Source organism: Peromyscus leucopus, chromosome X (genome assembly GCF_004664715.2).
Source record: "Peromyscus leucopus breed LL Stock chromosome X, UCI_PerLeu_2.1, whole genome shotgun sequence".
Classification (NCBI taxonomy): domain Eukaryota; kingdom Metazoa; phylum Chordata; class Mammalia; order Rodentia; family Cricetidae; genus Peromyscus; species Peromyscus leucopus.
Genome location: NC_051083.1, coordinates 19538728 through 19562334, shown reverse-complemented (window position 1 = coordinate 19562334; position 23607 = coordinate 19538728). Strand labels below are relative to the sequence as shown.

Below are 23607 nucleotides of genomic sequence, written 5' to 3'. Positions count from 1 at the left end.
TTTCCCAGCGCCTGCGGGCCACCTCGAGGGCCTGTGGCGCGGCAAAGCGAGGCCCGGCCACGTGACAGCGGGCGGCTCTCTGGCTTTCCTAGAGCAGTCTCTATGGTATTCTTCCCGGCCCCCCCCGCCCCCCCCCCGCTCACTGCAGCCCCCCAGGGGAGCGGCACGTGACAAGCCCGGGACTACGGCAGGTTCCCACGTGATCCTGGCCTGCAGTAGCGTGGCTGCGGTGAGGTGCCTGCGCTCCTGAAGGGCGGGCGCGGAAGTAAACGCGGCCTCAGGCGGATTCCGACTGGCGGCGAGGTCGTCCGGAGCCGCCAGGCGGGGACCGCTTGGCTTCGGCGGCCGCCGCGGTCAGCTCGTTCCGTTATCTCCGCCTTGGCCGGCCGCACAGCGGCGGACCAAGTTCCCTTCGGGTCCTGAGACCTTGGGGGAGTGAGGCCCGAAGTCGGGACCAACTCCTCATCCCCCTGGCCCTCCATCTCTTCCTTGGCACGCAGCGAATCGCTGGTTCCCTCGGGCTGGCCTCCCCGGCCGAGCCGGGAGACTAAGTTCGGGTCGGTAAAGGTAACTGTGGGAAAAGCGGCCCCCCAGTGGACAAAGGCGGAGGCAGGCATAGAGCAGGCCCCGCGGGCCGCGGGTGCTGAGCATAGGCAGTGGAGGAGGTGAGCCAGAAGAAAGGAGGACTGCGGCTTTAGAAGGCGCTGGGAAGGACTTGTTGCGCGATGGAAGAATCTGACTCCGAGAAAAAGACGGAGAAAGAGAATCTGGGCCCAAGAGTGGAGCCTCCACTCGGGGAGCCCGAAGAATCGCTTGGGTGGGTGAAGGGTATTATGTTGTACCTAGGAGGGAGGGGGTGCTAATTGTAAAGGTTATCGTGAAAATGCAAGAAGCCCTAACCTCCAGGGATAAATTGCTTTACTTTACCAGTATGGTTGATTGGTATCATGCCCTTGGTGATAGAAAACAAAAACGGAGAACAGAACAGAAACAGCCCTTTGCTGAGATTCCTGGTTTATGCGTAGTGTTCTGATGGAGACAGTCCTGACTGGTTTTGCGTTTTCTATGAAGGTGATTTGGTGATATCACCTTGTTAGTGATAAAAAGAGGGCGAGGACAGACATTTACTGACCAGTGACGTATAGTTTGATATGCTTGTTTGAGAGCTGCGTTATATGTACTTGGCGCCTTTAATGAATGAAACGCAGCTTGGAAGGACGATTGAAGGTCCAAAGATGCTTCCAGATTTGAAAAATAAGCAGCTGAATTTTAAAAAATAGTATCCAAATATGAAAATATTGTTTGGTTTATAAAAGTGCCCAGAATATTGTGTTGGTTTTATGACAGAATATCAAATCTTGAATTTAAATGGTTTGTATTCCTAAATATGTCTTCCTAGGAAGCATCTCTTGAGCAAACGAAGGAAACGAGGACCATAAACGCAGTTTTATATTTTAGGAAAATGAAGACTTCTGAAACGAGGTCTCCTACGTACTTAGCTGTTTTAAACAATATTCTTCTGCTTCTCTCCGTTTACTTGTTTTTTTTTTTTTTAATTTCTAAGGCAATTAGATCATGGAAACACTGTCTTTTGGTTTGTATCTACAGGTGGGCAATGCCAAATGCAGCCATGAAGAAAAAGGTAAGATGCGTTAGGTACATTAGAAACATGAAGAAAAAGGTAAGAAGTTACAGTTCAGGAAATCTGTCTTTTTCTGGACTATGGCAATAACCTATATGGTCTTTCTGACTCTCATCCCTTTATTTACCCTCAGATTCACTTTGTCTAAAATTAATCTCACGGAGTCAAGCCATATTCAAATACGACACAACCTTCTGTGTGCACATGGATTCTTTAACCCATATCAAATGTTACATGCGTTTTGCTAGCAGGGATTGGATGTTCTTTGCTTTGCACTTTTATTGGGACTTAGACAGTATCCCTAAGACTGTAACTCTGAAGCAAATTTCTTGACCTTTTTGGGATTCAGTGTCATTTGCCAAGTGGTAATAACCCTCATAGAACTATTAGGAACTTTACATGAGTAAACTCCCTGTAAATCTCAAACATGACTATCCTTGCCCTTTCATGAGAAGGTCTAATATATTTAGCCTAACTTCATCTAAAATTTAATTCTGTGCCATCCATACAATGAAAAACTTAAAGAACTGTGAAAAGAGAAAGGGGCCAAAAATTCATGTGATTTAATCATTCCAGAATTACATGTATTAAAGAATCACTTTCTATCCCCAGAAAGATATAGTTATGTTTTCAGTTAAATTTTTTTGCAAAGGACAGGGAAAATTTTCCATATTAATTTTAAACTAGCTATGCAGTTACATTTTCTTAGTAAGGTAAAGCTGTATAAATTGTCGGGTTGAATAAATCCATGTCCAGTATGTTTTCATTGATGTTCCTTCCGTTTATAATTAGACATTTCAATAAAATATATTGGGACTGGAGGTAGAATAGGGAATAGGTATTTCTTTCATTTGAAAAGGAGAAGGTTATCAGAATTGTATTTCACAAACTTTGTGTTTAAAGGACTCTTTCAAAGTCATTCAGTGTGAGAATATATGGCATTGTCCACAGGTGTCTTTCTTGTGTTAAATCCTAACACAGAAAGATGTCTGTAAGGTCTTGCTTTCAGACGTTGTCATTGCATTTTTGTTTTAGTGTCTTGTTCATTCTTTTGATAAACATACGTCAAGCTTTTGTTATATATTAGGCAGGCACTGGAGATACAAAGGGCACAAAGGGTACAAAGGTACTCCTCTGCCCTTCACGGGCTTAGAGTTCCCCAAACAAGGGACTGCAGAGCTTTACGGTCTGCAATGATATAGTAGTACCACCAGAGGGCAGGCAAGATACCTAAGCCAGCGGTTCTCACCCTTCCTGATGCTGCGACCCTTTAATACAGTTCCTCAGGTTGTGGTGACCCCAACCATAAAATTATTTTCCTTGCTTCTTCATAACTGTGATTTTGCTACTGTTATGAATCATAATGTAAATAACTGTATTTTCCAATGGTCTAGGCAGCCTCTGTGAAAAGGGTCATTCAACCACCCCATGGGGGTGTTGACCCACAGGTTGAGAACCACAGGCCTAAGGCTTTTGGGTCAGAGGAACTATGGGGAGGATACTGGGGATTGAACCCAGGGTTTCACTTATATTAGGTAAATACCCTAGTACTGAGCTACATCCCTAGGTCCAGAGAAAATTCCTGGAATGATTGTTGAACCAAGTGTTGAAGGATAAGTGGGATTTCACTGAAAGAAGACTAAAGGATGGTAAAGAATACAGAATGAATACATAGCATCAGGACTCCCCAGAGGGCTGGAAACAGACTATATGCCATTCAGTTCAATGTGACTGGATGCCAAAAGTTCCAGGCTAGGAGAAGCAGGAGGTAAAGACAGAAGTAGATAAACTAAACCAAAAGTGGTCTTATGTGTAATTTAACTGCCCAATTTTGTAGGGCATAGCAAAGTTAAACGAAGAGACAGAAACTGATGAAAGAAAGTTATAGAAGTATGTGAAAGGGATGACTTCATGGGCTGGAGTGAAAAAAAACTGACCTTGATCAGAGAAGTAGGAGGAGCTTTTCAGTTATTCTGCTAGTTAGGTCAGTGTATATCTAACCTTGCATTATAGGAGAATAGGGTTAGTTTCCTATTGAGATAGTATTTTCTTTTTTTTAATTTATTTTATTTATTTTTTTCAGAATTTTTTGATTTATTTTTATTTTATGTGCATTGGTGTTTTGCCTGTGTGTATGTCTGTGTGGAGGTGTCAGAAGCCCTGGAACTAGAGTTACAGACGGCTGTGAACTGCCATATGGGTGCTGGGAATTGAACCTGGGATCCTCTGGAAGAACAGTCAGTGTTCTGAACCACTGAGCCATCTCTCCAGCCCCTCAATTTTTTTTACGTGCATTGGAGTCTCACTTGTCTGTTGTCTGTGTGAGGATGTCAGATCCCCTGAAACTGGAGTTACAGACAGTTGTGAGCTGCCATGTGGGTGATGGGTATTGAACCCGGATCCTCTGGAAGAACAGTCAGTGCTCTTAACTGCTGCACTATCTCTCCAGCAAGATGGAATTTTTCTTTTTTTTTTTTCTTTTTCCGGAGCTGAGGACGGAACCTAGGGCCTTGCACTTGCTAGGCAAACGCTCTACCACTGAGCTAAATACCCAACCCCATTTAAAAAAAAAAATACTTATTGTTTCTTTTTTTTTTTTCTTTCCCGGAGCTGAGGACCGAACCCAGGGCCTTGCGCTTGCTAGGCAATCACTCTATCACTGAGCTAAATCCCCAACCAATACAAACTTTTTTTTTTTTTTTTTTTTTTTTTTGGTTTTTTGAGACAGGGTTTCTCTGTGTAGCTTTGGAGCCTTTCCTGGATCTCTCTCTGTAGCCCAGGCTGGCCTCGAACTCACAGAGATCTGCCTGCCTCTGCTTCCCGAGTGCACCACCACCACCCAGCCAGAATTTTTCTAACATAGTTTTAAATAATATTATGTATAATAATGAGGGGCTGCAGAGATGGCTCAGTGGTTAAGAGCATATACTGCTCTTCTTGAGGACCTGAGTTTGATTCCCAGCCCCTACATCAGGTGGCTTACAACTGCTTGTCATTACAACTCCTAGGGGACCTCACATCTCTGACTTCTGTAGACACTTGCATTCATATGCACATACCTCCCCACATATACACATAATTAAAATAATAAAAAATCTTTAAAAGATATTATGTATAATAACAAACTCACTGCAGTTGTATTGCTAAATGATGTGTAACTCATAGCAGGTAAGTGCTCAGCATTTGAAATGTTATTTGGGGAAGAGCTTAATTGCAGGTATACTGGTCATTTGTACACTTCTGTAAAATGCCAACTACAGAGGAGAAATGGATCCCTTTACGCCAGATTTGCTCTAGATTGCTAACTTTTTTCCTTTGCCCTTAGGTGCTGTTGATGGGTAAAAGTGGATCTGGTAAGACCAGCATGAGGTCTATTATCTTTGCAAATTATATTGCCAGAGACACTCGTCGCCTTGGTGCAACAAGTAAGATGTTTCATCTTATTGTAAAGTGAGGTGACCTTGGCTATTAATAATCCGCATAACACGCTTGGGAATGCACAGGTTTATGAATTTGCTTTGAAGCATGCTTTCCCTTTTTGCATTTCTCCTCAGAATGCGTGGCCTAATTCTGGTTATTATTGCTCACTGTCCTTGGGAGCTGCTTTCCTTTCTAGGTTGCTTGCAAAGTGGGATGCTCTTAGCTAACTTGTGTATCCAGCTGTTTCTTAGGCAAGAATAGGGACCCTTTGTCTGCTTGTTTTGTGGGGACAGTGTTTGTTTATAACTTTTTATACAAAGGGGAAAATCAGGCAGTAAGTAGCATACAATAAAACCTAATGTTTTTAATGAAGGAGTTAGTCCTTGCCCTTATTAAAAGGTGAGAGGTATACTTGTTCTGCACTCTGCTGTTTCTCTTTCTTTATACACTTAGATCTTCTCTTTGGAGCATCTACTCTGAGTTGGGAAATAACTAATTAGACCTTTATGGCTAGAATATTAGTATAGACTTCTGGGCTATCATGGCTACCAGAACAAGGAATCAAGAATCCTGGGAGCGCCTTACTCTGAAGCAGATTATGTCATTCTGAAGCATCCAAGCATTTCTGAAGGCTGCCTTTGGTCTTGGCTTCTGGGTGAGGAAGGCATTGCTCTGCCTAGCCTTCAGAGATCCCCGTCTAGGTTTCTGGCATCGTTAGTACTTTTAGCAACAAGTTAGCATTGTTCTATAAGGTTCCCCAATCTGGTTTCAAGAATAATAAACATCTTTCAAGCATATTATGCTTCAGACTCTGAGATACAAAGGAGAAGGAACTTTACTTCTGTTTGGGGCTTGGTGTCTAGTGTAGACTTCCGTAACTTGAGAGAAACTTGGTGATTAGAAAGCTATTTCCTAGATAGAATCTCGTCTGTTTTTCTTTCTTCCTAGTCTGTTCTCTACAAATATTTGCAAATACTCAATATCTCAATTTATCTTACTTGTTCCCTGCCTCCCAAATTTTGTTATCCTTACCTTAAACATCTTTGGTTCCTCATTTGGCATAAGTTTGAATGTTTTTAAGGACTTGTTCAAACTTGTCTCTATTTTCTTATAAGAAATGAATGCAGATGTGGTCTAATCAGAGCAGGGCAGGCCTACTACATCTCTTGTTCTGGCCATTACTTTGCTGTCAGCATGGTGAAACCCCACCTTCTTGTTTTGGAGCACCGTTCATTTTACTGAATCATAAAGCCCCAGTTCATCTTTGCATATATTTTATTAAAGCATACACATCCTTTGGTTTTTATACAGTTCATAATTTGAACTTTACATACAAACTTTACATCCATATATACATTAAATGGCTCATGTTCCTTTATTTTGGAATCCAAGCCACTGGGTTGCAGTTTTCTTATGCATAATAAAAAGGGGTTCCTATTTTCATTTTAGCCACTTATTCTCTCACCTGATATGTTTGCTCTCCTTCATAGTTATCTACAGTTTTATATTTGATAAGTATCTAAATTACTGTCAAAGCTGTTGGTCAAGTTTCCTGTGGCTTTTCATACTTCTTGAGTTGGCTTCTAGCCTCTAGAAAGTGTACTTGTCCAAATGTTTTTCTGTGTCTTGATTTCATAGACTTTTTTTCTCTTCCAGATTAAATATATAGGCCTAGTATCAGTGTGTTTTAGTGGAGTAGAGATGCTTATTGAAGTACTGTTACTTTTATGCCTGCTCTCATTTATTTTAGTTTTCATATTACCTTTATTCTAATAGATGATGAAAGTATGACTTCAAAATTAATCACATTCAGCTATTAAGTGTCAGAGTTGGGATATTAGTCTGTGCTCTTCTGTTTATTGTGACAGCCTGTCTATATTATACTACTCAATTCCTAAAATTCCTGAAAGGCCTTTTCTTCTTGTTTTAAATTCTATACACTTTTTTGAAACATCTTTTCTTAGTACCACTGATATTTCCATTTCTAACTGATCAATACAGTTGGTTTATTACCCTGAATCCAATGAATAGTCTCACAGCAAGATTTTTAGAATTATTGAAACTGCTGAAAATAGTTTTGACATAATCCAGCATCATCATTATAAGCATAATGCTGCAAATTATATAACCCTACTCATTAAAATAGGTCATTTATTCAACAAGTATTTATCTAGAAGTGTCTCTTGCCAGACACTTTCAGTAGTATGGGGCTCTTACCCCTAAGAATATGTCAAGTAGTAAGTTGATTGGTAATATTTGATTAGTATTTCCTAAATTTCTTTAAAGGTCGTAAAAATATAATGAACAATGTTGGTATTAATGTTTTAGCATATCATCATGAACTGGTTTGTCACTACTAAAGAAAGGTCTGTGTTTGTTGCTGAACATGTAGACTAGTTCAGACTACATGTAGTGCATTGCTTTTATTTGTTGTCCCTTTTGATGCAATTACTGATTTTCTTTAAGGGTAGTAAAAAGAAAACTACTTTTAAAATGTTGTTTGGCTTAAATGTGTCAGTGTTTTCTTGGTTTGTCATTCCTGAAAAAAAGTCAAGTTTTATTTTGTTAAATTTAAAGCCCCCTGCATTTTGAAATTTGAAATAAAGAAGAAATGATGATGCTATTAATTTATTAGGTAGATGTTAAAATGTGTTTGTTGGGATGGTAAATTTGTCACTAAAATGATTATGAAATATTTTAGTATCAAACACTGTTGACGGCTCCAAGATTTCCTATCTTCTCGAAATTCTATTCTCTTGGCTCTTTATGTAATGATTTTCTTTCTTTATCTTTAACCAGCCCTCCCTGCTTTAATAAAAAAGATAATCCTTATCATAACGTTTTCTTCTTTCTGCCCCGTAAATGTACATTAGTTCCCAAACCCTGGTCTCTTGTCAGTCACTCTCATGATAACAGAGCAGGAAGGCTATAGAAGAACCAGGGACATGCAGTGAGCTTAACATTTAACAGGGAAGCAGGAAATGGGGTTCAGATGTAAAATGTCTTAGAAGCCAAGAAAGATAGTCAAACTATGAAAGAATGTTCAACAGTAAAAAGTAACATGATCAGAGCCACATTTTTAATTCAAAATAATACTTGTGAACACTTCAAACATCATTTAAGTAGGAAAAGTCTATTTAGTTCTTCACTGTCAAGCTGGTTTCCTAGAGAGAACCACCATTAGTACTTCTGAGGCTACCATTCTGACCGTCCTCTCAGTGTATACAATTACACATACACAGACATGGTCTCTTTAAAGAATGATAGAAACCTCAGCATCTTGGAGGCATCACTATATCTGTAGTGTCGACAGCAGACTGGAGTGATGCAAGGGGAGAAACAGGTACCGTCTATAAGCCAGAGCACTGCTTTTCACTAGACTCCCACTCTGCTGATGGCTGGATCTCAGAATTGTCAAGATTTTGGAACGGGCTGGAGAGATGGCTCAGCAGTTAAGAGCACTGGCTCTTCTTCCAAAGGTCCTGAGTTCAATTCCCAGCAACCACATGGTGGCTCACAACCATCTGTAATGAGGTCTGGTGCCCTCTTCTGGCCTGCAGGCAAACATGTAGGCAGAAGACTGTATACATAATAAATAAATCTTAAAAAAAAAAAAAGATTTTGGAACTGTGAGGAGTAAATTCTATAATTTAAAACAACTTGAAGAGATGGCAGGGGCTTGATTTGGACTAGGGTAGTGGTAGTGGTAGTGGTAGTGGATATGGTGCGAAGCTACTGGGTCAACAGGACTTTCTGGGAAACTTGAAGAGAATTGTGAAAGGAAAAGAAGGTTTTAGATTAGACAGCTGGTTAAATTCACCAAGATGGAGAAAACTGAAAGGGGAACAGATTTGTTAGGATGAAAGGAGAGATAAGTTATATTGGGAAACTTACGGTACAGGCATATAGTATATGAGTCCGAGAAATAGAGAAATCTGCACTAGTGTTACCTAGTTTGTATCCAAATGATAAATATAATATTATGACAGTTATCTTGGGGAAAATATTCTGATGAGAAGGTGGCCACTGTTGGAGTCCCAAAGAACCATGACATTTAAGGGACAGAAAGAAGAATAGGAGCCCATGAGAGAGGGTCTTCCAGAAAGTTTGTAGATTTGATGCCAGAGACCAAGAGAAAAGAAGTCCTTTTGAGGAGAAGAGAGTAGTCAACAGTGTCATGCTGTAGAACGTAAGACAAGGACTAAAAAGTCCACTGGATTTGGCAGTGGGGCCATTAGCCACTTGATGAGGACTGTGATATGGGAGGAGAAACCCGCTTTCTATCCCATATGCCCCATATCTAAAAAGTCACTGAATCCTGTCACTTTTGTTATTGTCTTTCCCTTTCTCAGTAGCACTTCTTTCCATTTTTTTTTTAGTCCTAGACCGTATACATAGTCTTCAAATTAATAGCAGTTTGAGCACCTACTCTCTCGTAGACTCTGTTGGAAATACAAAGACATGTAAGATATGATTCCTTTTCCAAGGAGGGGGAAGTAAAAGGGGAAATGGGAAGTAGTTTGAGCACCTACTATGTGCCAGGCACTCTTTGAATCCTCACAGCAGCAATCCTGTGAGGTCAAAACTATGTTCCTTCCTTCTTTTTTCACAGAAGTGGAAGCTAGTCTTAGCTTTCACGACTTGCCCAAAGTCATACAGAGTTAGAACTGTCATATAAACTAAAGTTTATTTGACTTTAAAATCCGTATGATTTACTTTATCATGGATGGTTTGTGTCTATAATTATGAGAAGATAAAATCGTACAAAAGTAGATAGCAGTTCGTTTAGGTAACAGCTTGGGGATAGACAAACTATTACAATGTGATTGAGTTAACTAGCATATAAATTATATAAAACAAAAATTGCTAGACTTTGAGAAATAACATGGTAAAATCTTAAATTATTCCTTCTTGAGGTTTTTAGTGCCTGGCAGAGAGTAGTTGCTTAGTAAATGTTTGAATGAGTTTAGGGGGAGAGATAAGTGGGATTTTTGTCAGGCAAGGAGGGCTTTTGGAGGAGGTGGGAATTAGTCTGGGTTTTAGGATTACCTTTGAAAGGAAGAAGGGGTGGTGCTTTGCAGCAAAGGCTGGGAAAGGCAATGAAGCAGAGGTCGCAAACAGACAGCCTGTGTGCTGGATAAGGCCTATAGATGTGCTTTCTTTAGCCTGCACATAGTTTTAGAAAAATTGGAAGCAGCAATCTCTTGTAAAAATTTTCATAAAAACCTGGAATTCAAGCTACTATTTAAAATGTTGAAGATTCAGTAAACCCGAGCCAGTATTTTGCATAGCAAATGAACAAGATTTGAGTAACTATCAACCTCTGTGAGCCCATGGTAGATGTACCCTCATATTTAGCCAGCTTTAATGGTATAGATTTGCTCACATGGCCTGATTTAGCAAGTTTGCGACCCCTGAATGTAAAATATGTTGGGGGATGGGGAGGTAGTAGGGTTGGGAGGACTATGAATAAAACAGTGGGTGGAAGTGAAATGTGAATTTCTGGGGATTATAAAGGTAGATTGGAAGCCAAAGTATGAAGGACCTTGAGTGCACCCCCATTGAACATGGAGGGGCCATTGAAAGTGTTTTGAATGGGGAGTGATATGTTCAAAGTAGTGTTAAGAAGATGAACTTTGCAGTAGCCTAGTGAATGATATAAAGTAAATAAGGCTTTCTTTTTTTTTTCTTTTTTCTTTTCCCCCTAAGGCTTTCTTGTAGTGTAGGCATGAGGTGTTAAGAGCCCTCCTTGATGTTGGGTGATGGATTATAAAATAAAGAATGGAATTAAGAGATACTAAAAAGGACTCAAAGAGAATTGAATGTGGTCGGGGAGTCAAAAATAGAAAAACCAGTAGAGCCATTAACTGAAGAGGAAGTCAGTAGAGGAGTTAGTTTTGTTGTGTTTTATGTTTGTTTTATGTTTGCTTTCTGTCTTTATTTTTTGTGGGGAAGTTAGTGAAAGAAGGCGGGGTTGGGAAGAGCTGTTAAATGGTGTATGTCACTGTCTTGCTTCTAAAACTTAACATTAATATTAGAATTGGTTTTCTGCTTTGGGTACTAAACTACTGAAATTTTAAAATGACTGACACAAGAGCCAATTCCTTAGCTTAGGGTAGAATAGGTGCCCACCTTGCCACTAAACCATATGACTAAGCTGAAAATCACCTTCTTGTTATGGCTTTGAGCATTTCACTCCACTTTGGTCCTTCTAAACACTATGGGCTAGTATTTTTCTTAATGTTCTTTACTACAAATACTAGATTTGTAACATTTATCTTCCAGTTGATGTAGAACATTCTCATGTTCGATTTCTGGGAAACCTGGTTTTGAACCTGTGGGATTGTGGTGGGTAAGTACTATGTGCCTACTTGTTTGTGAAGGTGATGGCAGTAATGATGTCATCTAATATAATCAGCGTGGCAGACACATCTAGAATAACTATCAATTGCATAGATGCACTGCCTAAAAATTATTTCAGAATTGTCAGTTGATTAATAAAGATTGTGTTTTATACAACTTTGAAAATGCCCTCTACATAAGATGTATTTAAGTAGCTCTAATGTAAGCTCCATCTAAGTATGTATACTATGGGATAGATCACCCCTCTTTTGCCATGGCACTATTGAGTTCTTAGCTATTACTTAATTATACCAGACTGTTCACAGTCATTTAGTAATTACTTATAGGCAGTCTTATCACTGTAGATTGGATTCTGAGCATATATTATCTGGCCAAGTTTCCTATTGTTGGAAGAGTAAGAGAGCACTTCCTTTCGTAATCAAGGCAATCATCAAAAATCCCAGCACAAATGTTCACTTACTATGCCTATGTGCTGATGCAGTTGTCCACCTTAAGGTCAGAAACATCTCTGTGCTGAAGCAGCAGTGTGTAATGCACAGTGATTAAGAGCATAGGTTCTTTGTCTGAGGTATATTATTCAAACTCTCTGTGCTGTAGCTTCACCTGTACAATAGAGCACAATAACCAACTCATTGGTTTATTATGATTAAGCAAGCTAAAACATATAAAATATACACTGTAGTGTCTTACAAAATAGATGCTATTGTCTAGTGGGTATTTCTCAGCTCCAAACTTACAAAAGATGCTCAGTGAGTATTTTGACAGAATAATATAAGAACTAAATATTCTAAAAGTAACTCTTTTCTTGCTAGCAGCTGGATTAACACCCTAGGATATAATTATTCCCTCATTGTAATTGCTTCCAATTCTCTAATCTATATCAACAGACTTACCCAAGTTCCTTGCTTTTAGGTACTAAAATATAAAATTCAGTTTTGTAGATCAAGTATCTGTAATTTAGAAAACTTAGGATTCTTCCAAGGTTACACTGCTATAATTAGCAAGGTGTAGGATTAGAAATTTGTAAACACCACCCCATATACACCACTAAATGACACTACTGTTTTATTGCTGTCCAGCTGTTGAGATCTTTTTGGAAAATGGCACCCAACCTAGGAACAGAGAGTAATATTTTGCTGAAAAGTCATCATTGGAGTCATTTTCATATAATTTAGAATTTTGACCATGAAGTTATTCAGCAAATGTTCATTAAGCATTTACCAACCTTCTTTTTAAAAGCTGTGAGACAGTGGGAGATAATGTCAAGGATGATCCTTATCTGGTTGTATAGCGAATTGAACACTGTTAATTAAAAACTCATCCAAATACGTGTAGTATCGCACTTGTGGTAAGTGTTGTAAATGAGAGGGATGTGTTGGCAAAGAGCCTGCAGTGAGTGAGCTGGCTCAAGGTAGGGATGGTTTCTGTGAGGACATGTGGATTGGATTGAAATCTAAAGGAAGAAGGTGGAATTAATTAGATGAAGAAGTAAACAAGTAGCATGAGAATGTGATCAACATGTGTAAAGACTCCTGAGTTAAACCCTCAGCCACTCAAGAATGAACAGAAGGTAAGTATGTTTAAATTGAAAGAAGAGAGGCCTGGCATGGTAAGTATGCAGAGGTAGGTGGATCTTTGTGAGTTTGAGGCCAGCCTAGTCTACATAGTGAGTTCCAGTCCAGTCAGTGATACATACAAAAACAGTAGCAACAGCAAAACAAAACATAAGAAGAAAGGCCGAGGATTTTGCAGGATTGCAAGTTATGACTCTGAAGTAGAGTATGGTAGCTAGAGCTCAACACATTTGGCTGTTGTTTGCTCTTTGAATTGAAGTATAAGATTATCTTTCTCGCTGGGTGGTGGTGCACGCCTTTAATCCCAGCACCTGGGAGGCAGAGGCAGGCGGATCTCTGTGAGTTCAAGGCCAGCCTGGGCTACAGAGTGAGTTCCAGGAAAGGCGCAAAACTACACAGAGAAACCCTGTCTTGAAAAACAAAACAAAACAAAACAAAAAAAGATTATCTTTCTCTTGATCAAGCTAAGAAAATTTCAAGCAGGAGCGATTGAACAGAGGATTTGTTTACTATCTAGATTTTCTTTCCTGTCAGACAAGACAACTTCATGGAAAATTATTTTACTAGCCAGCGTGACAACATCTTTCGAAATGTGGAGGTTCTGATTTATGTCTTTGATGTGGAGAGCCGTGAACTTGAAAAGGACATGCACTATTATCAGTCATGCCTTGAGGCCATTTTACAGAATTCTCCAGAAGCCAAAATCTTTTGCTTGGTACACAAAATGGATTTGGTACAGGAGGATCAACGAGACTTGGTAAGAAACTGAAAAGGTGCTATACCAAATGGTTAGCATGCTTTGCAGACTTCCTTTATAAAAGTGTAGGTAACTGTGGCATTCTGTTTTTCAGAACTAGGAAGATCTGACCTGTGTGCTTTCACTAAGTAACCTTTATCATTAAAAAAAATAGTTTGCTGACCCTGTTGTACTGTCACAGCTAAAAGACCCCCCAGGGTTAAGATGAGGAAAGGTGGTTGCTGTCGCTGGACTCATTTAGGGAACTGCTATGCACCAGTTCAAGTGCCTCTCTACTGTGCCAAGCACTATTCGCAATCCCTCACAATTGCACCAGCATGAAGAATTTGTATGTATGAGTATAACTCAAAGATGACCAAGGATGATAGAGGAGGAGATATCAACCATCATCTCGACAAAAACTTAAAATTAGTGACCTATATATAATTCAGAGAGAATTACAGGACAGAAGAGATTTAGTAAAAGAGACCAACTCTTACCTATCTGAGGTTTGGGTCGGGTAAGACAGAGACATAGTCTACCTTCAGTGCTCAGTACACAATAAGAGCATTAGATAATAAGATCAAAAAGAAACTCTCTATGTTGTAGAGAAGAACTAAGGAAAGCAGTTTCAGATTATACTGGTGGTTGTATAGGAGAATATAACTTCTCCTTGGTTTGGAGTATGTCTTAAGGAGCACCTCATACTAAAGGATTTTTCTGGTAATAGTTTTAGTAAGGAAACATGTTATATAACCCACAAAGGGTGTCAGATCCCCTGGAGCTGGAATTACAAGTGGTTGTATGCCACCTGGTATGTGTACTGGCAACCAGGAACTGACCTGGAACCCTCTGCAGGAGCAGCAAATGCATCTCTCCAGCTCCTTATTCTGTTATTTTAAAATCATTTCAAGAGCTGGGGATGTCACTCAGTGGTAGAGTGCTGCCTGGCCCATTTGATGCCTTGAAATAAATCCCCAGTATATCACATTCTTTAAAATTATTTTTTAGTCAACATTGCAATCAAAGCTAGAGAATTCCAACAAATGAGCTCCTTGTTGATGCTTTTGTAATTTCTCTTACTGTTTTTAAATGCTCATAAATATCCTCAAATATATATTAATAGTCTTTTAATATATATTTAGTTAATATATAAGTTAAAAAATGAGATTTTTAATAATATATCTCATGTTAATATATTTTAATGTATATAATAAAAACCCCGGGCCGGGCGGTGGTGGCGCACGTCTTTAATCCCAGCACTCGGGAGGCATAGCCAGGTGGATCTCTGTGAGTTCGAGGCCAGCCTGGGCTACTAAGTGAGTTCCAGGAAAGGCGCAAAGCTACACAGAGAAACCCTGTCTTGAAAAACCAAAAAAAAAAATCCCATTTTTAACTTTAATTTTAACTTTAATTAATTGAGAGAGTCATTAATTTTATTAAATATTAGACTGAAAAGTCTCAAAATAAGTTTCAGCTAAAATAAATATTTCTATGTATGTTTTTGTATGTTTGAGTTTTCCAGAGAAACATACTCAATCAGATGTGTTTCTGTGTAGAAAAACAAAGACACAAAGTAATGTAAGGGTATTTTATTTAAGGAATTAGCCCAACTGATTCTGGAAGCCTCCTCTAGAAGTAATCTGAAACCTGGAGAGCAGGGAAAATTGTCTAGAGACCCAAAAATGAGAGTATAAATATAGGAGAGGAAGAAGTAAATGTATCCTTATATTCAGACCCTAAAAACTCCACCAGAAAATTCCTAAGCTGTAAGCACATTCAGCAAAGTAGTGGAATACAAAATTAACACAAATAAATCAGTAGCCTTCATATACACAAAGGGGAAAGTTGATTCCGATACCAAGAGAAGAATTGTTTTTAACCACATCTGGTCCAGTAGTTGTAACTTTCAGTCAGAACTTCTTAAGCATATGATATCTCACTTTCCAAGAGCCATGTCCTCTATAGAAACGGAATGGAATTGTGTCAGCATCTTTCCTTAAGTTGACCCAACCTCCTCTTTTCATTCAAGGGTTTCTAGATTTATCAAGTATCACAAATCTGGATACCAGTTGAGAATCGCATTTTACTAATTGTGCTAGATTTTTGATCATTTGACCTAAAGTATTTCATTTATGTAGATCAAATAAGAATATAGTAGATATTCCTTCTAGATCATTTATACAAGCACCATGATCAGCTAACCAAAACTATAGATTTCTTTGAGTTGGTATTTGGCTGTCTGTCCAATCAAATAAGAGTACTCTCCTTGTATTTGATGATAAAATGTTTCCGCATTGCCCTTGCTACTGTTGCATCCACTTCCCCCTTTGTATTTAGGTTTCCCAAATAAGTGGTAGCAACTACCACTGTAAATTTTGGCCTACAGAGAAAAGTGATCAGAGAGCTGAGGAAGGACGTTGGGGTTCCTCTTAAAAGTTGTTTTTCAGCCGGGCGGTGGTGGCGCACGCCTTTAATCCCAGCACTCGGGAGGCAGAGCCAGGCGGATCTCTGTGAGTTCGAGGCCAGCCTGGGCTACCAAGTGAGTTCCAGGAAAGGCGCAAAGCTACACAGAGAAACCCTGTCTCAAAAAAAAACCAAAAAAAAAAAAAAATTGTTTTTCATCATCATTGTGCTCTGGAACCTCCCACTATTGATGAATGGGTTATAAATGACAAACCTTGAGCACTGTGAATTCCCTAAGCCATTAGATTACTTCCTGTGTACCAGATCAGTACAGATCCAACATTTTAACTTCAGTTAGTATAGGTTATGTTTTGATTCATGTCTTAGGCATGAACTAAACAAGCAGAATACTTTAACTCTTCACCTATAAATCCTCTGCTTATTGGATCCATATCAATAAATTTGGCCTGAGTGAATGTTATGTCCCTTCCACCATATTCTATACCTTTAATATCTATTCTCATAGTTATCCCTGTATTTTGGTCTATATTTATTAGAAAAGTCATATAGTTCTTTTAGAAGGTAGAATAATCCTTATGGTTCATGCTTTGTATTTCACCTTTAGGAATATTCTGATACTTGAATGTATATAGACCTAGAAGCAAAGGGGTATGGTAGGAATGAATCAGAACTCTCTTGTAGCTACTTCTGAGGAGTCCATTTCAGTTTGTTCATGAAAAGTTGGATTATTCTTAGAATAAGATGACTGCTTCCATGGGCAAAGAGTTGGGAATTTAGGCATCTCCAACTTCTTCAGGCTTTTACTATATGAATCAGTTCCACTCTCCAGAGTCATGTTCCCTCATAGCCAGTAGTGCCCATGCTTTCCAAGCAGGTACCTCATGGAGCTACTCATTTAATTTGCACTGTAATCTATCTGCTCACAAGATGAAATTCCAAGTTTACTTTGCAGCAATCTCAGGTCAGGCCTATGGCTATAGGAAGTAAAGGTATCTTTCAGGGCAAATAGAGAAACCAGGTCATTTATATTGTGATTGAACTCATCCTTGCCATTGACCATTTTATACAGCAAAATTAGGATCATCTAGCAAATCGATTGTACTCATTTTGACAAAAGTAGTCACATATGTGGTTGTCAGATTGTTGTCTCTTACAAGTATTTGATTAGTATGATTCTGTATCTGAATTCCATATCACCCACAGACTCTCGAGTGTTCTTATTTCTTCTTGAAATAGCATCTTTAATTTTAGCCCAACTAGAGAACTAATCCCAGTTATACCAAAACCAATTCAGAAAACTTATCCTTAAGATTCTACTCTACTCTGAGTACATCCCCTGAGCCTTTGGTGTCAGGGGTAGAGTTAAAGACTTTTAGGGCAGAGTGTGCCAAAGTCTCTCACTCTGGGTACCATGTCCAGTTGTGGGTCTCTGTGTTAATTACCATCTACTACAAGAAGAAACTGCTCTGAGGAGGGTTCAGTAATACCCTGATCGATGGGGATAGCAATGTGTTTTGGTTTTCAGGTATTTTTTTATTTTGAGAGAGAGAGAGAGAGAGAGAAAGAACATGAAGTTGGGTGGGTAGGAAAAAGGAGAGGAGTTGGGAGGAAATAACTTGATCAAAATATATTATATGAAAATTTTTTTTTTTGTTTTTTTCAAAACAGGATTTCCCCATGTAGTTTTGGTGCCTGTCTTGGATCTCACTCTGTAGACCAGGCTGGCCTCGAACTCACAGAGATCTGCCTGCCTCTGCCTCCCAAGTGCTGCGTTTAAAGGCATGCGCCACCACCACCCGGCTAAGCTTTTTTTATAATTCAAAAATCCCAGCAATTGGGAGGCAGAGCCAGGCGGATCTCTGTGAGTTCGAGGCCAGCCTGGGCTACCAAGTGAGTCCCAGGAAAGGCGCAAAGCTACACAGAGAAACCCTGTCTCGAAAAACAAAACAAAAAAAAAAATTTTTTTTTGAGCCGGGTGGTGGTGGTGTTGGTGGTGGTGGTGGTGGCAGTGGCAGTGATGGCGGCGGCAGCAGTGGCGGCGGCGGCGCATGACTTTAATCCCAGCACTTGGGAGGTAGAGGCAGGCGGATCTCTGTGAGTTCGAGGCCATCCTGGCCTACAAAGTGAGTTCTAGGACAGGCTCCAAAGCTACACAGAGAAACCCTGCCTCGGAGGAAAAAAAAAATTATACGGGTTGGGGATTTAGCTCAGTGGTAGAGCGCTTGCAAGCGCAAGGCCTTGGGTTCCGTCTTCAGCTGGGGAGGGGGGAGATTATACTCTAGAACTCATTCTCAGTACTAAAATCTTGTAGTAAAGGTTCTCCCGAGCAGCAGAATCAACAGAACGTGAAATAGGGGAGGGAGGGTAGAAGTTGAGATTGATTTATTGTAAGCAAATAGTTCAATTGATTGTAGAGGCTAGCAACTTGAAATTTGGAGAATAGGCCAACCAACATACTTGAGAACCGTAAAACTTTGATATTGTACTTGAAGTAAAAAGGCAGTCCAGACATACCTAGGGAAGAGTGTTTCACAGGACTCCCTGGTATTCTGGCTCTTAAAATCTTTCTGCCCCTGTTCTGCAATGTAGACTAGATAGATGCCGGAGTTGTGATGTAGAACTATCCATTGGGGCTAGGCTCCCTAAGATTGGTTGGGCTCTGCATTGTGTCCAGTTGTAGTTTTCTGTGATGGTCTCCATCTGCTGTAGAGAGAGGCTTCCTTGGTGAGGGGTGGTGGCTACACTTATCTGTGGGTGTAAGGATAAAATTTAGGGCTGGGCGGTGGTGGCGCACACCTTTAATCCCAGCACTTGGGAGGCAGAGGCAGGTGGATCTCTGTGAGTTCGAGGCCAGCCTGGTCTACAGAGCGAGATCCAGTAAAGGTCAAAGCTACATGGAGAAACCCTGTCTCGAAACCCCCCCCAAAAAAAATTAGAATATAGTAGGGAATTATGCTTATCTGGCAAAGTAGCGGTAGTAGATTCTCTTCTATGATCCATGACCTCACTAGTCCCTGGAAGTTGATTAGATTTCTAATACCAGGCGTGATTTCCCTCCTGTTGGGCCTTAAGTCCAATTAGACAGCAGTTGGGTACCTAGTGCAAAGCGGTCAGCCCTGAAATAAAATACACACAAACAGCAAAAATGAACTCAGACCAGTGGTGGTGGTGCACGCCTTTAATCCCAGCACTGGGAGGCAGAGGCAGCAGGATCTCTGTGAGTTCGAGGCCAGCCTGGTCTACAGAGCGAGTTCTAGAACAGCCAGGACTTTTATATAGAGAAACCTTGTCTCAGAAAACCAAAAAAAAAAAAAAAAAGAACTCAGCAAGCTTTATTTCTGTAGTCATGCCTCTGTGTGTGTGTATCTATGTAACAATAACTGTGTGTGTGTGTGTGTGTGTGTGTGTGTGTGTGTGTAACAATAACTCTGTGTGTGTGTAAAACAATAACTACCAAAGGAAAAGACTCAATTTAAGAAGGAAGGGGACAAGGAAAGAGTTGAAGGGAGGAGACTTGGGAGGGGCTGGAGTAAGGAAAGAGTAGGGGAAAGGTAATGTAACCACATTTTAATTTAAAGTATAGTTTAGGGACTGGAGAGATGGCTCAGTGGTTAAGAGCACTGACTGCCCTTCCAGAGGACCCAGGTTCAGCTTCCAGCATCCACATGGCAGCTCACAACTGTCTATAACTCCAGGATCCAGCACCCTCACATAGACATATATGTAGGCAAAATACCAATGCACATAAAATAAAAATAAATTATTATAATGTAATTTAGAAATTAGAAAGAACTAGTCATCATTGTCTGTACACCCCCATACTAGCAATCAACCCACTCGGGGAAACATCTGAGTATACATGTTTTATATACCTATTTTCTCTGTATATGTTGGGATATATACGTAGAAACAAATCCTAGCTGGCTAGAACTTAGTTGTGTGGATTATATATTTGTTACAAATAAAGTACACTACACATATAAATATATATTTGTATATATGTATGTAATATATGTTATTAAGGAGTATTTCTATAATATTAGAGAGCTAAAACATTTTGATTTGCAAAATTTTAATATAAGTATTGCCATGTTAAAATGACCTAGATTTGGTAAATTGGAGTGTACATATATTTTAAGATACCTCTGTATGATAAATTTTATTTTCTACCTGTGCTCTCTATGCATATTTAGCAAAAGCGGGATAAGCCTGAAGAAATCTAATAGTCATTAACACCTTTATACCTTTGTTTAAGAAATAATAATACTCAAGGTTCCTGTGAAGACAGAGTAAGAGGTCCTTGTCAAAATATGATACAATAATTACACCTCAGATTTTGGAGTGAAGGAGGAAAGCTGTTACATGCTGATCTGTTCGTTGGATTTTTTAATTCAGATTTTTAAAGAACGAGAAGAAGACTTAAGGCGTTTATCTCGTCCATTAGAATGTTCTTGTTTCCGAACATCTATCTGGGATGAAACTCTGTATAAGGTGTGTATGTTTCCTCCATTTCCTATTTTAAGAGCATGAATAAAAGTTAGAAGGATATTAACAAAACTAAAATATTTAAAACTATTTCATAGCCATCTAGATTTGTTGTACTAAAAAGAAAATAATCAATAACAAATTGTTCAAAGAACATCAAACTTAACATCAAAAGAGTTTGGTTTTAATCTTAGATTGAGTTGACATTGTCACCAAGTTTGCCAGTTTGGACATGATTAATCTGCTACTGTTCTTTATCATAGCAAAATGTTGTTTAACATCCACCATCCATTTCGACCCATTGTGGTTTCAGTGATTATTGTGGTATCTAATGTGCAGGTACTTTACATGCTAATGGTATAAACTAATCTGCTTAAATTCAGATAGCAATAGAAGGAAAACAGTTAGAGGAGAAATGGGAGAAGTGAATCTTAGAATGAGATATGTTATGCGTAAAAATATTGTAACTTCAGCTTTCAGGCCAAATTGGAGTCTAGCATTCGACCCTCCTTGTTAACGTTGCTGGAATGATTTTCATACTTTTTGCAAGTCTAGAGGTGATCTCAGTAGTTCTGTGGATGAAGTTGAAGTTACCTTACTGGTACATAGGCTCCTACTTCTTCCATTTTTCTTGCTTACTAGTGGTTTAAAAATTCACTACTTCTGTGTCCTCATGTGGTCAGACCTTTCCTTCAGACTGCTTCTGGTATACATTGACAAGTGTGATGCTGGGTGCCAAAGGATCCTTCTCTGTCACTGGTAGCTAGAGCTTCAGTTTCAACTCATCTGACAAGTGTCTACAACCAGATGCACAGAAACCTGATTTGCCAAGGAGAAAAGCCACTGGACTTTTAAAAATAGCAATTGATTTTTTTTTAACATTCATTTCCCCCCAGTATTATGTTGACCCAGGCTCACTCTAATAACAACATTTTGAGATACCTGTCTAGGAAGTACTGTTCTAGATTAATATGGGCCGAATTTCTCTCAAAGCCTTATTCCCATAGAACAGGTAACCGTGAATAAGGATGGACATGATGCACTGATAAGAACCAGCTGCGGTGTGAAGGATGGCAATACATAACACGACCAAAGACAATTGGCTAATCACAACACTGCTGTGAGTGACAATGTCTCTGCTGTGGTTAGCTTTGGTGCCTTCTCCAAGGTAAATTCAGCAGTGACATTAACACCGACCTGGGAACTTGGAACACTATGCCTAAGTAGTAAAACTAATTGAAAAACAGAGACATGGCACTACTATTATCTCTTCCATCAATGTTGCATAGGACTGACTTAAATTTTGATATTGTTTATCCACCAAGCATCCGTTGTCTATCTATTGGATGCTGTCACATGCACAAATGGCTAAGATAGGTTCCTGACGTCTTGTAGGAGACAGAAGAATGAAGTACACCTAACAAGAAAAATCGGAGTGAGAGTAAAGGAAGTGTTATAACAGAAATATGAATACAAGCATCTTAAGAGAATACTAGGAGAGTGAAACTAATCTCATCTGCATGCATACTCCTGGATGAAGTCAGTTTCAGGCAGTCACACAATAGACCTTTTAAAATTCAATTGAATCAGTAATTTGTATAGATGTGACCAAACATTTGAAAATTATAATCCTAGTTGTTTCTTTTATAAGAATATGTTGTATCTTTGAAGGGAGGGGCTACTTGTCATTGTGACTCTGATATTTTCACAAAATTGTCTCTTGGATGTATGCTAAATGTAGCATTATTTCTTTTTAAAGCTGTGTATAATGTTGGACTTCAATATTTGTTGGATGTCTGGATTAGAAGGGTTTTAGCACAGTAGATCATACTTTGCAACTTTTTTCCTAAGGCTACACGATGACATTACAATACCTGTTTACTCATGGAAAGAAATTTCTCCAGCATTTCTCAAGTGTTTGAACTCTAAACATTCAACTCAAGGATACAAATCAAGTATTAGGTTAATGTTCTTGTTTCGTTTTGTTCTATTTAACGTCTGTATTTGTTTTGGACTCAATTATCAATGTATTTAGCTGTCTGTGTCTTGTAGGGTACTTACTCATTTCAGAGGCCTGGAACTAGCTACCTGTTAGTAAGAGTTGATTGTGCTTCTGTCCTGTTAGGCTTGGTCCAGCATTGTTTATCAGCTGATTCCTAATGTTCAGCAACTGGAAATGAACCTGCGCAATTTTGCTGAAATTATTGAGGCTGATGAAGTACTTCTGTTTGAGAGAGCGACCTTTCTGGTAAGGACTTTCTGCTCTACAGATAAATTTCAAACTGTCTTCTTCCATTCAGAAAACAGGATCTTACTGCTTTTAGGAAGAACCAACCCCCTTTACATCAGCATATATGGTCTTATTTATAAAGCAATATTGTCTGCAAGTGGTATGGAAAAAATCCTTTGATAAGTAACCCTTTATAAAATTTAGATTTTTGCAGGTATGGCTCGTTAGAGACTACAGATTCGTTCTAGTAATAACTATTCAATTACAATGCAGGAATCTTATTACCCAATTCTCTATTAAGAAATGTAGGGCATTTTTCTTTTAAGAAAACTCTTAGCCGGGCGGTGGTGGCTCACGCCTTTAATCCCAGCACTTGGGAGGCAGAGGCAGGCGGATCTCTGTGAGTTCGAGGCCAGCCTGAGCTACCAAGTGAGCTCCAGGAAAGGCGCAAAGCTACGCAGAGAAACGCTGTCTCGAAAAACCAAAAAAAAAAAAAAAAGAAAAGAAAAAGAAAAGAAAACTCTTTCCCCACCTATTTATCAAAAAGATTTATACAATATGAAAACTTCTAACATATAAAAGGCTTAGTGACTTAAGAATTCAGATGGAAGCCGGCCGATGGTGGCACACGCCTTTAATCCCAGCACTCAGGAGGCAGAGCCAGGCGGATCTCTGTGAGTTCGAGGCCAGCCTGGGCTACTGAGTGAGTTCCAGGAAAAGGCGCAAAGCT

General features: G+C 39.4%; 1 protein-coding gene across 5 annotated transcripts in view; it reads left to right on the top strand.

The window, feature by feature from the left end:
• Window positions 1-244: 244 nt before the first annotated feature.
• Rragb (Ras related GTP binding B) overlaps window positions 245-23607 on the top strand; it is a 47296-nt gene continuing 23933 nt past the window's right edge. For 3 of the 5 annotated variants that reach the window (XR_005090039.1, XR_005090038.1, XM_028883424.2), the window contains exons 1-8: window positions 245-817; window positions 1609-1642; window positions 4968-5067; window positions 9442-9525; window positions 11348-11414; window positions 13534-13756; window positions 20558-20653; window positions 22773-22895. Coding sequence is in view for 3 of the 5 variants with exons in the window: in XM_028883424.2 (XP_028739257.2) it covers window positions 726-817; window positions 1609-1642; window positions 4968-5067; window positions 9442-9525; window positions 11348-11414; window positions 13534-13756; window positions 20558-20653; window positions 22773-22895 (819 nt within the window). In the remaining 2 variants the exon portion in view is untranslated. The remainder of the gene's footprint in view (window positions 818-1608; window positions 1643-4967; window positions 5068-9441; window positions 9526-11347; window positions 11415-13533; window positions 13757-20557; window positions 20654-22772; window positions 22896-23607) is intronic. The other 2 variants (XM_028883425.2, XM_028883427.2) reach the window with 2 other exon arrangements.